The following is a 15,736-nucleotide window of genomic DNA, read 5'->3' on the forward strand; positions in this document are numbered from 1 at the left end:
ATCAGCGAAATTGAAAAAAACACAACACGTGACTTGAAATTTTTATAAAATTGCAACTTGCACATAAATAATATCTACACATTGATAATGGTGTGAACAACAATGCATATGACACTTACTCTTAAATAGTACACTATATTTAATTAGATTTTTATTGAAATATTGTATAATTAAAAGTCAAACGTGTGATATTCTGTGAAAAAGAAGTCAATTTTTATAGCTTGGTAAGTGAAGCTTCATAGGGAAACAATGGATTCCACAGTTTCACTGAATATACCTCCTATTGACTCTTAATAAATCTGATTTGCAGTTCACATCACATCAATCTGGGGACTCTTTGGTACACCAAGTTGACACAAGTGGATTTCAAACTATACAGCAAAAGATCTAAATTGTGATTAACTCATGTTCTTGACTTTCTGGCAATCCAATTTAATTCAAAACGTGTGGATTCAATTCGGAGGATGTATTTGTCAGCTCTCTGGCTTGACCAAGTCTGGTCTTGTGCGCGGGCAAGGACGACCATGGACTCTTTAAAATATCCAAACGAATATATCTCATGATGACAGGCGCGCTATCGTCATAGAAACGGTGCATTGTGAATGGATGCTTCCGCGGTGAGGCCACCTGGCACCGATGAACGGCTTGAAAGGAACTTTCGGTGAGGAATCATTCAAACTCGTGGACGCCTTTCTGTCCACTATCACATTTCTTGGATGAGATATTGCACGCATTCAAAGTCTCCACGGTCGTGCGGAATTCGAAACGTTTTCTTTATGTCACAACATTGGGAGTCGGGGCCGGGGCCACTCCGCTCCCTGCACTGCTTCCCTCTTCCTAATTCCTATAAATAAGTCACGGAAGGCCGCCAACACTAACAGCGGTCGGCTCCCTATTTTCCAGACTGCGAAGAAGTAAACATTGAAGAGATGGAAAGTCAAAAGATTCAGGTGCAGCTTTGAAGGCGTTTTCATGGCTGATTGTTGATCTGAAATATTATAGCAATGACTTGTTTGTTTGTGTTGATTTGAAATCTGGTTCTTATGGATTGGCTTGTGCTTCTGGCAGATGACATTAGTTGTGGCAGAGATAAATCGGGTTAATGAGGAGAATAAAAAATTGAAGTCTGTATTAAAGAGTATGAATAGTAAATGTAAGTACTTGCAGAAGCATATCACGTCTCTGGTGCAACAACCGAAGTCCATTGATGAAAATGAGGTATGTTATATTGTTGTTTGAATATGTATTTTGTTTTTTCTCTTAAAAAAATTACAAGTTCAAATCCAAGGAAGATAGACTTTCGCAAATGTTCAGAGTCTAGATGATTCTCAAAATTCTTAATCTTTCTATATTCTGACTGTGTAGATATTCAATCCATTGTGTCTGGGGTCTATGAATGTCGACTTCGGTCGGGAAGTTTCCCTCCAATCTGACCAGTCTTCAAGTTGTAACGAGCGAGGTGAAGAAAAGGAGAAGCTTGCCAAATTTATGGACGACCTGAAGCTGCCTTCAAAAAAGAGGAAGATAAATTACATGCAGTTGGAACAGACTGACGATGGAATCACTTCGTCCATGGATGAGAGCCCTTGCCATCACGGGCAGTCGCCGAACAAGAAGCTACAGGTCCCAAACAAAGGCTTCAGCGAACAGAGGGCAGCTGCGAAAAAGAGAATCGTAGCAGAGCGGACAAGATCCGAGAAATCTGCGGTAATCATCTAATTTTCTATTTTGTTTTTATGGCAAAGTTCAAATTAATTGGATTGCGCATTTCAGAAATATTTTGAAATTTGATAAAGTCAATTGTTTGACATTCTTTATTACAGTTCCATATTTCTAAATATTCTCAAAATCCATATCAGCAAAAAAATTTCCAAATTCCTAAATACTCCTCAATATTCTCAAAATCCATTAAATTTTTTTAATTTTATAAAGATTTTTTTTATCTTTCCACCATATATAATAAACTTTTTTTTTATCTTTCCACCATATATAATAAACTTATCTGATCTATTATAATCAGGGAAGCGATGGCTGCCAGTGGCGAAAGTATGGGCAAAAGATGACAAGAAACAATCCACTTCCAAGATCCTATTACAAATGTGCCTGGGCACCCGCTTGCCCAGTGAAAAAACAGGTACAGTCTCCTCCTTTTCTCCCAAAGAAGCGCTTACTCCTCCTCTCGTGGACTTTGAAATACATAGAATTAGGTTTTCTGTTTCCTAATTTAAAAATTTTGAGCAGGTTCAGAGATGTGCACAAGATCCGACCATTGTAATAACAACCTACGAAGGCGAACACACTCATTCTGTGAGTCCTCTGGCTATGGCTGTTATGCACGCTGGCTCGTCTAACCAGGTCTTTGGTGAAGGGATGAATACAGAAAATGTAGTTGGAGACAACCAATTTATACCCTGCATTGCCACAGTATCGACCTCCAGCACGTTTCCCACAATCACGCTCGACCTCACGGACGACCGCCCCAGTAGACCAAGTTTACAGTTGCAGCCTCCACATTTGACAGCAGGCAGATTCCCACAGTCGAGTCCATTGTCTAGCGATATGGGCCAGGTATCAGATCATAATGAAAGGGGTAATTATTCTTCAATGATGCAGGATTATTTGGCTTCTATAAAGGCAGATCCCAACTTCACTGCAGCCCTCTCTGTAGCCATAGCAGGTTCTCTGCTCGAGATGGGTGATCCAGTCAGGGGAATAATGCCTAAATTCCCTCCTGCGAGGCAATGCGCCAATGGTTCATCTCAGAAGGCATTTGCTTAGATTCGTGTACTCTGCAGTTGTTTTGTGGGAAATCTCTCGTAAACTGGGTTGTATTGTAGACCCATGACATGGGTCAAAATGGTTCTTCGGATTGTTAAAAGAATGTAACTGGAGGGACATGAAAACCAGCTATTGAGGACTAAGGCTGAATCATTGAAGCTAACCGATTGTGGTGTCCATGAAGTGAAGAAAGCGTCAAGGCATTCATGTCGAAATCGACTTACCACTATTATTCCACTTTCACTGCCAAATGTTTCAAGGAAAGTCGTGAGAAAAATGTTTCAAACTTTTCTTTGGTGGGGTTTCAGGACCAAGTCGATACGATATACTGTGAATGTTTCAGCATCCATACCGAGTTGGCACCAGCTGATGCATCTTGTTCAACGACTCTGCGTGACAGCATGGGCTATCATCCACGGACGAATTGATTCCATGCCTGCATGCAATTTATCTTCCTCTTCTTTGAAGAATGTAGCTGGTAATCTTCCATAAATTCGACATTATTCTTGCCCTTTTCTCCACCCAAAGACTGATCGGATTGGTAGAAAAATGCACGGCCAGTGTCGACGTTAATAGACCGTAGACACAACGCGTCTATGCTTTGGTGATCTGGATTGAGTTTCTATGAAATCAGACAAAGAAAGATCAAGAATTTTTGACATTCATCAACATTAATTCTAAATTTCCTGATGTAAAATTGGCTTCCTTAAGCAATATAACATATACCTGCGCTTCTGCTATTGCACCAGAAAACTGACTTGTTTTTGCAAGCAGTAACATTTATCAGTCATGTTCTTCACCATAGACTTCAGTTTCTTCCGTTTTTGCAAGCAATAACATTTATCAGTCATGCTCTTGACCATAGACTTGCCAGATCTGATTGAGTGGCATCCCCGAAAGTGCCCTCGCCCCAGCCTGAAATTTCAAATTTATTTTTCCCATCCAAATTACGGGAATTTGTATAAAATGTATGATAACAGTGTCCCATCACCGAGAATGTGATTATTTCCTATTTATTTATGCGTATAAGATTCTCATTTCCACCTAATTAACCCAAGAACAGTGACAATAAATAAGTGCTGCAACTAAGCAGATTGTTCATTAGTTTCTCTTTAAACAATTTATTAAAATTTATGACAGAATTTATAACATCCAGCTTAAAATTTAATGTTTTCAATTTTTCATAATGTTAAATATCTTTAAATTAAGAAATAAATGTCAAATCTCAGGAAATAAATTTGGAGATGTTTTAAGTGTAATTTTTTGGTCTGTTTTCTGGTGGGTTTTTCTGGTCTATCTTTTTTAAAATCCCACAAGAATTTATTGAAATCACAAGTTTGATGGGTAACCCCTGCACAATCCATGTACCATAGGGATTTTTCAGGGTGCTGAATCCATATATAGAATCAAAAAACAATTTTAAATAACACAAATCAAAATTTCACCTCAAATTTTTTTGCTGGATTCCAACACCAAAAAATCCAAAAAATCCCACTATAAACCACTCCAAGAAAGTTTCACACCTTCTTGATTTATTTTGACAATTTAAATGAAATATTTTGACATATAATAAAAGTTTTCACTATATTTAATGAACAAAATTGAGTAATTACCAACAATTTACTTTAAAGATAGAGCGCACCCGGCGTGGTTTTCATATATCTATGCATTAGGAATTGGTACTGGTCAGTAGCCATTACCAATTGCACATCAGTTCTTAGAAATCCACACGTCTCAAGGTGGGGCAACAAAAAGTAGCAGAACCAAAAAGTCAATAGCGTGAGGTGAGTTACAAATCGGATCTAGATGGACTACGGTCGGGCATATTCAGTGAATATGGAATCCATTGTTTAAAAATTACGTGGCCTTGCTGGCATGTGGAATGTGTACCCATTTTGTGATGTGGTTTGTTGGCTTTATATCACCCGTTTCCAAAAGGGTTTTATAGGTGTTTACAACGTCGTAAATGAATTTCATGAGTAGGTTTGAAATATTTACTCACTGTAAAAAAAATTGATGTGATTAATCTTAAAATAAATTTAAAGAATTTTTATTATTAAATTAATAATTATTGTTGATATATATATTTTGTATTAATTAATATTTATTTTTATATTTATGTTATTATTAAAATATATTTTTATATTTTTTTTAATATATATATATAATTAATATTTTCTATTTTTTAAAAAGAATAGGATTACATTAGTGTAGCAATTATTCAACTAAGGATTTTGACCGACTCAAAAGAGGAGATTATTATGGATTTGACATATTTAAATGAATCATGTGATTTGGGGATGGTCTTTAAAACAATTTTTCTTTTTTCTCTTTCTCACGACTTTGGTCCAATCTATAGAATGTGGATCAACCAAAGTAATTAATAAATTATTGTTGAGATCTTAAGGAGATTCCTTGTTGGTGTTAAAATATGTCAATTCATGCTCACATTTCAAAATACCCAAAGAGACATATTGACTTACCAACTACCTATTTGCACGGGGTACCAGAACCATGTTGAAACCTCATATGTTTGATGAGTAATGATAATCTAATCACCAACCCAAAGGGGGCAAGTCATAAGGTTTTAAGCTTTTAGATCTGATGTGTCGTTTCTTGTTGAAATTTGACAAAGGGCAGGAATTCTATAAATGGCCAATTTGAAGACAAATGCAAACCAAAATGCGATATTCTCACTTGAAAATAATGGAGAAATCTAGTTAGTTCTAGATTAATTTATTATTAGTCACTGGTTGGAGAGCGTTGAGATTGCGTGCTTATTTAGGATTCAAATCCTATTTCTTAAGGAGTTGTTCAAACTCCCCAACAGAGATATAATCTTTTAACTGTATGAGCTTTCTTGTTGGTGAATAGAATGTGCTGAGTGCAGGCACTCTCCAGGTCAAACTAGTCTCACTTGAGAGGTACACATTTCATTTCATATTTTTTTCCTTGATTTTTAACTTGGTATCAAAGCTCCAAATTGGAATTGACTTTGTATTATGGTTTACTGCGCTGAGCGTAGAGCCAACCAGCCAGCAAAAAATCTGCCTTGCAAAACTTGTGGTGTGAGCAGCCACGTTGGAACACAATGTTTGCATTACTCTTGGAGAAGCGCAAGGAGAGGTGTGTTTGGTGATTTTTTTGGCACACTACAATCATATATTGCGTTGGTCCAATAATTGTAAAAGGGTATGATACTAGTTGATTTGTTCACATAATACCATTTCCCATTGAGAAAGTCCTTGGGATCAACATTTGGAGGTGAGATCAAGTGGGGTTTTTAGGCTTTTTCAATTATGACCTTTTTTATGATCGTTTTTTCACGGGGCCATTTGGAAGTATTTTTGGCTGGGTAGTATTTTTTAGTCAGAAGAATTGTCCAATAAACAATATGGTTTTATTGATGACCAGAGGTATTAGGAGCCACAATCTACTCCACAAGATGTTGCAATTGAAGAGCTACCAGTTGATTATGAGGAAAGTTGTAAGGAACCTACCGTTGAAGATCCAGATGATGACCAAGGAAATATAGGACTGAAAACACAACAGAGACAAAAAGGAAACCAGAGCGTGTTCAAGGAAACTAACAATTCTTATCTAAGGCAATCATCATCTTAAAAATCAAAGAAATCTGCGGAGGACAAAACATATCATATTATACGTCCTTAATAATGAGGAGAATGGACCTTAATGGGGTGACTCACAAGGAGCAAATGGAATCAGATAAAACCTTGTGTGGGTGGAAAGATTCCCATGCTCAGATGATTAATACTGGGAAGTAATGCTTCAAGTAAGATTGCTCTCCACAGAGCGTTATATATCACAAATGATCAAGAGAAACCACATCAAGTGGCCTATGTTAAGCCAAGGAAGGAAAAACAGGACTTTGGGTGAAATTCTCCATGAAGGAGAAGACTTGGAATAATGAAGAAATGTAGAATTCTCCAAATTATTTTATTATTAGCTATTGGTTGTACTTAGTTAGATTAGATCTTATTTTTGAAGAATTTATTTTAATTTTCTCTTATGTATGAATAATTTGATAAATGAATTGAGTCCTGTGCGGGCACTCTTTAAGTTCAGTTGGGGTCACTTGAGAGTTGCTCATTTCCTCCATATTCCATCTCTTAATTTTATATTGGTATTAAAGCTCTAGGTTGGAGTTGACTCTATGTTGTAGTTGAGTTTTTGTGTGACTGAACGTTGTTAATAGAGATGCTGGAGTACAGAAGGAGAGAGCCTCAAGATGACTTTTATGGCGTCATTGGACCTGTGAGTTTGTAAGTTGGACCTGCGAGTTGCTCGTAGCAGATATTTGGATTGTTGGAGTGGCATCAACACAGAGCCAAATAAATTTGGTAAAGTGTGTGTAATCAGTGTGTATGTGAGAGAAACTGGAGATCAGAGACCACATGGGAGAAAGAGATTGACGTGGATTGCTGGAGAGATCACTGTTGTTTGATTCATACCAGTGCATCAACAATTGAAGGAGGTTGTTGCAAAGGGATTGTTGACATCTGCATATCGTTATTAGTTCAGTCCAAATCGTGTTGTAGATCATCGTTGGTCGATATGGTTACCGGATCGTGATAGAGATGTAGTTGTTTTCCTAATCCCCTTGAACTGCTTCGTGGAGCCTACGGAGCAATGGCAAAGACTTTATATCGTGGACCTGTTTTTTCTGTTGGTGTCATCAACAAGCAACCCACCAGATTAAGATTAAGCCATGTGACTTCTGAGTCTCTGTGGGTCGCGTTTGATTTGGAAGAACCATAGGGGAGAGCTTTGTGGAAAGATTTCGGGATTGTAAACAGTATACATCAGCTCGTGAGAGAAGCTGGGTCGAATTGTTGAAAGGGTTCGAGCATGTGGCTGCATGAGAACCTGCGTAATCCTGTGTGTCTGATGTGTGGGAGAAGTTGATCAATTAGCAGCAATGGAAGCGCAAGTGCGAGATTCATCAAAATTATTCTGGAGTCAAGATCTCAAAAAGTCAACAAATTTTCTTTGATTAAAACAGTCGAAGGAGTCATTTCCAGTCAACCTATGAGATTATTGACGGCGTGTTTACTGTGTGTCAGACTGCTCCATGACTTCTCCACAAGTTCTATGTGTTTCCTCTTTGCTACCTACAATGTCCGGGTGAATCCGACGTGAATCACTTGGGGGTTGCTACCACATGCAAATTTTTGTTTGAAGTGATTATAATTGTGTTTGAATTGTTGTTGAAAGTTGTGGACCAGGCATTGGATACGTTGTTTGCTGGTGTGGACATTGCATGTTATTGACTTTCTTTCAGATCTATGCATCTAGTTTGGCGGTTAAGGTCCACTGGATCAATGTTTGGTCTGTGTTCCGTGCAACTGATGAAACAGAGTTGTACATGGTTAGTTGATTGAAGGATGAGCTGCAACTGTAGCTTCTGAAGAGTGTGTGTCATGTGGAGCCTGTGCTTGCTTAGAGTCTTTGTTGATATTTGTTGAGTGTTTCCTAGCACATAATGGAGGAATTGGCCTGCACATCGTAGGAAGAGATCTATCAGAGTCGAGGAGCAAGACTGGAATTGGCCTGCACATCGTAGGAAGAGATCTATCAGAGTCGAGGAGCAAGACTGTGTGCAGTTTTGTAGACCTTGAACCTGTTTGCTACATGTGACTGTTGCAAGGCACCAATCCAATCACAAATTTTCAGCCTTTGCAAGAGCCACAACCTGCCACTCGAGGGTTATTGCCATTTTTGGCCCATTACAAGCCCAAACAATTTATTTTATGATGCATTTTTTTAGATGCATGTGTAATCACAAGCACTATTAAAATGAAGGCAGCCTCGCTGAAGGATTTCATTTAACGCTAAAGACATTTTCTTCATTCTAGAAAATAGGAGTGTGCATAGCGATGGGTCCGTAAAAGAGACTCAAAGAGTTCTGGAGAGAACTCAAACATATCGAGAGAAACAAAAATTACAGGAAAAATATGAAATGCCAAATATAGTTCTAAATCAGTCAAAAAAGAGTGAAGAAATAGGTGAAATATTGAAGCTTTTAATGCCACTTTTGCCAATTTTCTCATGGAAAAGTTTTAAACTTTGGGAAATAAAAATAGAAGGATTGCTTGAACCAATGGATTTATAGAAATTTGTTCAAGAAATTTTTAAAAATCCCTGAGATAAGAGTATAGGTGCGACAACATTACTTCTCATTATATTATTTGTTGGCCACATAAATAGCAACAGGGTTAAGACCCTGGGTTCGGGTGCAGGGGCCAACAAGGCTCCGCTGTAGTCTAGCGCAATGTCAACATTTTCACCTTACCCAGGAAGGGTAAGGAGTCTCACTTGAGGTGAGCCACAACTTTAGTTAAATGAGGGTTGGAATTTAGTACCAGGGAAAACCATATAAAAGAATGGAGAACATGGAACATTAACTTATTCTTCAAACTAATCAGATCACAACAATCTATACATGTTGTAACAAAAAGACTACCTAAACATGTGCATACATAAAAATTTTGAATAACTGGAATAACACACAATGGATATGCTATGATCCCATAACCTTATTCTTCATTAATATAGAGGTAAATACATTACATCGGCTCACAGCCTATTCCTCAACATCAGAATGCTATCAAGCGGAATACAAGCTTATAGAAAGACAGTCACAGAGTTGTTCCCATAGCTCCGCAGCACAGAAAGAATAGTATTACCAGGAACAACCACAACACAACCTAACAACAAACTATTTTTGGTTCTCCTTTCAGCCTTTTATCTTCTACTTTCTTTCCCTACACACGAACTTAAACTTCCAATTCCTTCTCCCTTACTCGGCTGTCTTCATTCCTCAGCTGCTCTTGCTCTTTTCCCGGTCTGTTGTCTCTGCTTCTTCCCGCCACTCCTCCGTAATTGCCATTCTTCTAGCAATCCCTTGTATTTCCTCGGTTGTTGGTTCCACAACTTCCCAACGGTCGTTTCCACCACTTGTTACTAGCTTCTTCCTTTGCAAAACAACTTAATTTCTCAAAAACGAAGGCCCTAATACACCCTGACCACAGTTCATTGACTCGTCCCTGAGTCAATCTTTCTTTGGCATCATTGGTGTTGTTTATGCTTCTGTTGGTGTTGTTGTTGGTGCTTCTGTTAGTGTTGTTGATGGTGCTTCTATTGGTGTTGTTGTTGGTGATTTTGTTGTTGTTTCTCTTGATGCTTCCTCTTGGCCATTTCTTTAAACAAAGGCTACAATTCAAGGACAGCCGCAATGGTCGCTAGAAGAATTGATTGTTATTATTCAGCACTACTTACCAAGTCTCTATGATCGCGACTATTTGCGTGAGGAATTCAGTCGTTGTGCTGGATGTCAGTTGGGCTGGTCGTGCCATCAACAAAGAAGTCCACTATGTTTCCATATCCTCACTTAGCTCCTGCAGTGTCTCAACGTGTATTTCAACCGAGGGTCGGAGATCCTGGAGTATTTGTTTTGTTTTGGACGAATCATCTTTGATTTGTTCAATGTAGACTTCCAAAGTGCCGACCTCTACCTAAAACTTCTTCCTTTTCTATTTGTCCTTTGTGTTCTTGATATCAGTGAGGAGTTGATTGACTCAAACTTAGAGTGGGTAGACTCGTTGATTCTTCTCTTCCAAGCTTCCTAATTAATTGTGAACTTGCTATAGGAGGGTATAGGCATCATTCATGGCCTTGACAATAGAGTCCTTGAGAGAAGCTGCAATGGTTATCTTTTGTTCAATCTCATTGGCATATATCGTGGCAGGGTTCGGCAAAGCACTCCTTGTGGCTGTGAGGGTTTTCCTGAGCTCTTGATTTGTAGTGATCAAATCATTGATGCGTCTAGATATGGTTGCAGAATTTGACTAGTGTGCAAGATGAGAAATCTTCTGGAGCATTGGTTACAACATCAGAAATGGACAACCACAGTACCTGGAATCATGAGGTGATTTTCTCTAGCTACTCTTGGAGTTATTGTTTGTCATGGTGGAGCTGATCACGTTCAACTGTAAGTGTAGCAATTTGCTGTTGTTGTTGCTCATGGTCGACAATTAGGTCATTGTGCAACATTGCGGCCCCCTGTGCGGCTTGTTGAATAAAATTAAATAGCTGGGATGAGGACCAGCCCTGAAGATCATTTTGTTGCATGGTTGTCTATAGGGGATTCCCACTAGCGACGAAATTTTTTGAGTGTATGTGAGGTGAGGTAGCTTGTTGTGACAGTTCAACAAGTGGAGGAGTGGTTTGGATGAAAACGAGGAGTGATGCAACGAGAGGAAATATATCAATTCGTAGTGGGACAGGGTCGACAATGGTGGTGAGTGACTGTGTAATGATCGGCCCCATGTGTAGTAGTGGACCCGACTCTAGCAATAATGACATCATGGAAGCAGTGACGACTCCTCCTCTGGAGACTGACGTGATAAAATGGATAACTGAATCAACCTCCATGCTTATCTTTGTGCCCAATAGTGTCTGAGAGGGTGGCAGATGTGGATGCAGGATGTGGGAATGGGTTGCGCGAGCTAGGTGATGCAACTGAAGTGGAAGGTTGAATCTCTTCGACGATGGGCGAGGTAGTGTTGGATTGGGGCTCTTCAAGGGTGAGGTCGAAAATGTGAGTGGTAGGGGTTGATTTCTACTTCTTGGCCCCGATTGGAGGTTTAGTAACTTTTTCTTTACAGGGTTTTGCGATGGTGGGCTTGGATTGCGAATGAGGTCCTACAGCCGACATTACAGCAACAAGAGGGGAAATAACCAAAGGATTATGTTGTGTTAAAATTTGAGACTCAAGAAAGTTGGAAACTGAACCTGCTGATATGCGATATTGGTGATGGTCTCCTTTAAGGAGCTCATCTGCTTCTTCAATTATTTGATGAATGGTTGTAGCTCTTGCTCAACCATGCACTTTTTGGAATCTACAATTGTTTCACCTGGTACTAGTGGAGGCACCATCCCGTCAAAGAAATAGATATATATTCCTTCCCGAATATCCCATGTAACTCTTGACCATCACCCGACCTCTGCGTGGAAAGCTTCAACTGACAGCATAAACTTTTGGGCCCACATCTAGAAGTTATGAGGGTGAACACAGTGCGACCTCACCGAGGTGCTCACATGAGAAACACTGAACTAAATCCTTACTAAATATTCATCAAGTAGGGACCTAGGGCTCTGTTCCACAACTCTAATTACTCCGAGCATATTTATGTACCAGCCATTGGATGATGCCTAATTTATCTCTTTTTTGCTTGGGTCCCCTAAAGTTCTCCAATGTGCATATCTAAGGGAAAAAGGTGGTCTTCTGTGATTTGAGCTAAATATTGGGCCTCTGGTGGGAACCATTACCACATTTCCATGGAAACAAAAGGATAACCATGAATAAAATTGGTGGACCGCTTGTAGACATCTTGATATGCTTCGAACAATTCATAGAGGAGTAAAGCACACCAGTTCAGCTAGGCGCCTATTGCACAACACTCTACGACTGAAATTGTATCCAGTGTGCACTCATTCTTGGAAAAGTGATGCATCATCTTCCCCGTAATAATGTGGCAGGCGAACTTAATTTTTGGGGAGTTGATCATATCTATGTGCGCTCCATTTCCTCCTCTTTGGGTCTCATACTTAGCGTAGTAGTCTACATCCCCTGACTTCTTCGCTCTCTTGGAATTCATCTAGAATGTAGTTGAAACTACATCTCTTGCCGTTGGTAGACTCATACGCTTTTGAATGTCAACCACATGAATTTGGTATTCCTTGTTGAGCCAGAGTGATCTGTCGTGCATTCTGCTAACTAGTAATCTTGTGCATTGCATCGTTGCCATAGTTGTACCAAACACAGGAAAACTCCTCAAATTCAATAGGGTGGACCGTTGGATTCCTCTGAAGTTAGCCTTGGCTTTGATTGTTGCAGTTCCATCTTCCTTTGTGACTGACTATGTGTAGACCTCATGCTTCATGGCCAGAAATATGAATGAGTCTAAAAGATCATTATCAACTAGTGTCGCCTTGTCATACTTGTCATAGAGCGACTCTCTTACTCCAATTCTTTCATCTAACCTAAACTCTGGAACAAATACAATGGTCTTTGTCATACTGGAGTGGCACTAATAAACAAAAATCACAGGGCATTGGTAGCTAATCTTGGAACACCATGACTTAGAACCAAACTGCAAATGGAGTGAATCTACCACCTTGGATTCTATTATAGATTTGATCCAAAAATATAAGATAATGCAAATATACCTGGAAACAATAAGATAGAAATAGATAGAAATGCTTCTTTATTGATATCAAACCCTTAAGGTAAGGCAACACCATACATGCACTCCTTAAGGAAGGAGAACACTCCACAAGCCATATGCCTGTTCATACAATATTCCTTCACACTCTTCTTTCCATGTGGAGTCTCTAGCCTCTATATAGGCCTCATACATACAATACCATGGATCATTACCATGGTTCCTCATACCATCGAACTAATACCATGGGCCCATTACATTATTACTAACTACTTGTGGTCCCTTACATGATATGGGTTAACCACCTTATTTATTACTATGGCCCATCCCATTATTACATTATTACCTTGGGTACTTCCTTTTGTACCCCATATTATCCCCCCTAGGTATATAACAGATTCAGAGTCTAAGAAATTTGGCATTGCCATGCAAATTAAGTAGACCAGCTCGACACGACCTTTCTGACAAGACCTCCTAACTAATTACTACGACAACTTTCCCTATGCAGACTCAATCGTGTTAATCCTATTGTCGGTTGAGTTGGACCTGACTTGGATAATGCAATTCTAAAGAAGGAAAGGTGGAGTTGATGGGTAATTATGTTATAGTAAAGGAAGATGTTTATAAATTAAATATTTCTATAATGGGAAAGATTTTACAGGAATCCAGGCTGACACCATAATTATTGTCTAATTATTATAGAAAGGATGCTTAACATGTGTGACTCCCCCTAACCACAAACAAATGGAATACTGTGGTGGAAGAACATCCGCAACTAGGACTGACTTGGTGGAAGTTTTATTTGGAATTGTCAAGGACTGACTTATCAGAGAAAGAAAAAAAAATGAATGACACTACTAGTGACAACGCAACTAAACGACTCCTACAGACTCTTTCTATTCCAATTTACATCTCCTTTCAGAGATCCAATCAATTCCGAGTAACATTATTTGATGTGTGGAAGAGTTTCAGGAGTGCAACATTCACCCAACCTAGTAGCAATACCCTATCCAGTTGTGTGAGCTTAACTACTCTAGACTCCCTTACCTACGCAACAACAAATGGTCCTAACTAGTGCATTTATAGCTTCCTAGGAAACTTCAATAACATGTTGTCATATAATAGAACATGCCTGCTGACTATGAATGATTTCCTCTTGATATGTCGGTCATGCCACGCCTTCTACCTTTTCTTTGTGACGATTTGATGGAATTCTGCCATGAATCTTGCCTCATCGAGCTTCGAGAGTTCCTATAGCCTCTTTTGAATTGATTCCTACTCTATAATATGAGTGGCTTGGGCAATGAAAATGCTCGGGATAGCGAATTCAACCTACACCAAAAGCTCTCATCCATACACAAGTTGAAAAGGTGTAGGCATGTGTAGTCTCTTAACAATTGTGCGGTATGTCCATAGGGTCGCTAGCACCCTCTCGTCCCAATCATCCTGGTTGGCCAAGTATATCTTAGTCAAACCATTTTCTAATATCTTGTTGAATGCTTCTATGGTACCATTGGCTTGCGGGTCGTACAGGCTACTTTTGTGGTGTTGTATCATGAAATTTTGAAGTAAGGAAGCAATTATCTAATTTATGAAGTGTGTCCCTTGATCACTGGTGAGACTCCTGGGGCACCCAAATCTGGATATGATATTCTCGAATATGAACCTAGTGGCAGTATTCACAGTACAGTCCTTTATAGGTGATGCTTCAGCCCATCTGGTGAGGTATTCTGTTGTAGTGATTATGTACCTAACATGAGAGTGATGCGTCGAAGAATTGATAGGCCCTATGAAATCGACTGCCCATTTCTCAAATATCTACAGTGCATGTACCGGTTTCAATGGGAGTTCGTCTCGGTGTGATGGCTATTGTTGTGCCCTTATGTTATTACTGTTAGGCCAGCTTGATTATATTGTGACACCTTAGACTCCTATATATAGAAGGGAGGTTTAGTCATTTGTATCATCCAAGAATTGTTCATTTGTGTAATGTAAAGGAGGTTTCCCCCTTGAAGAGGCTTATTTCTAAGGCGTTTATCTATATTTTCTATCTTTTTGTGAGTTGGTTTCATAACATTTGGTATCAGAGCTTTGGATTCTAGGGTTTCGCTACTCCAAACAGGCCATCGTGGAATTTTTGCTATAACTTGTTTTCTATGATTTTTAAGAAGTAAAGAAAAACCCATTTGAGTCGACATCGTTATGAACTTTGGGTACGAATTTTAGAGCATTTTTCACTATACATTTGGAGATATAATCTAAGGACGTTAGGGTTTTTGCAGACTCCCGAATTATATTCCAAAAAAATGACCTGGGGAAAATTATCATAACTTTTTTTTCTGAGCATCAGATTGAAATTTCGTAAGAAGTTTAAAAACTATGACGGCCTTTAGTTTTATGTATATCAAGTTCAGGTACTAAGGTCGAAACAGTGACACGTGGCACTTCATACAAGATCGCTCTACTGAACTAGTCTATAATCAAGTCACCATGGGAGATTTGGCATAACTCTTCCTTGGAGAGTCCAATCTTGATCAGACTTTTGGGGTTAGAAAGAGGACCCAAAGGGATATTGTAGGACGTGATTTCTGATATTTAGGATCTACAATTACAGAGATACAATAGATTCAATATCGAGCTCTTACAAAGTGAAAAAAAAGGTGTGTAGTTTTTTTAAAATTTTGCATAAGATTGGTTTGAAAAATTAGTTT

The 15,736-nt window shown here is 39.0% G+C and overlaps 1 protein-coding gene across 1 annotated transcript; it reads left to right on the plus strand.

Moving 5' to 3' along the window:
• Positions 1–792: 792 nt before the first annotated feature.
• Positions 793–3,655, plus strand: LOC149265839 (WRKY transcription factor 6-like). The gene is made up of 5 exons (XM_089429810.1): positions 793–950; positions 1,069–1,218; positions 1,366–1,707; positions 2,021–2,134; positions 2,242–3,655. Exons 1-5 carry the CDS (start codon positions 930–932, stop codon positions 2,776–2,778), a joined length of 1,164 nt encoding a protein of 387 aa, XP_089285936.1. The 5' UTR covers positions 793–929; the 3' UTR covers positions 2,779–3,655.
• Positions 3,656–15,736: the final 12,081 nt, after the last annotated feature.

The sequence above is a fragment of the Pinus tabuliformis genome, chromosome 6, assembly GCF_031772625.1.
Source record: "Pinus tabuliformis cultivar Carrire ecotype Pingquan chromosome 6, CPIR1, whole genome shotgun sequence".
In the NCBI taxonomy this organism is placed as follows: domain Eukaryota; kingdom Viridiplantae; phylum Streptophyta; class Pinopsida; order Pinales; family Pinaceae; genus Pinus; species Pinus tabuliformis.

What these genes read in the sequence shown, in the direction of transcription:
- LOC149265839 (XM_089429810.1), top strand. Translation starts at nt 930, where the DNA reads ATGGAAAGTCAAAAGATTCAG. An exon ending in AGTCCATTGATGAAAATGAG is followed by an intron (nt 1,219 to 1,365) that starts GTATGTTATATT and finishes CTGACTGTGTAG; the next exon opens with ATATTCAATCCATTGTGTCT. An exon ending in CTTGCCCAGTGAAAAAACAG is followed by an intron (nt 2,135 to 2,241) that starts GTACAGTCTCCT and finishes AATTTTGAGCAG; the next exon opens with GTTCAGAGATGTGCACAAGA.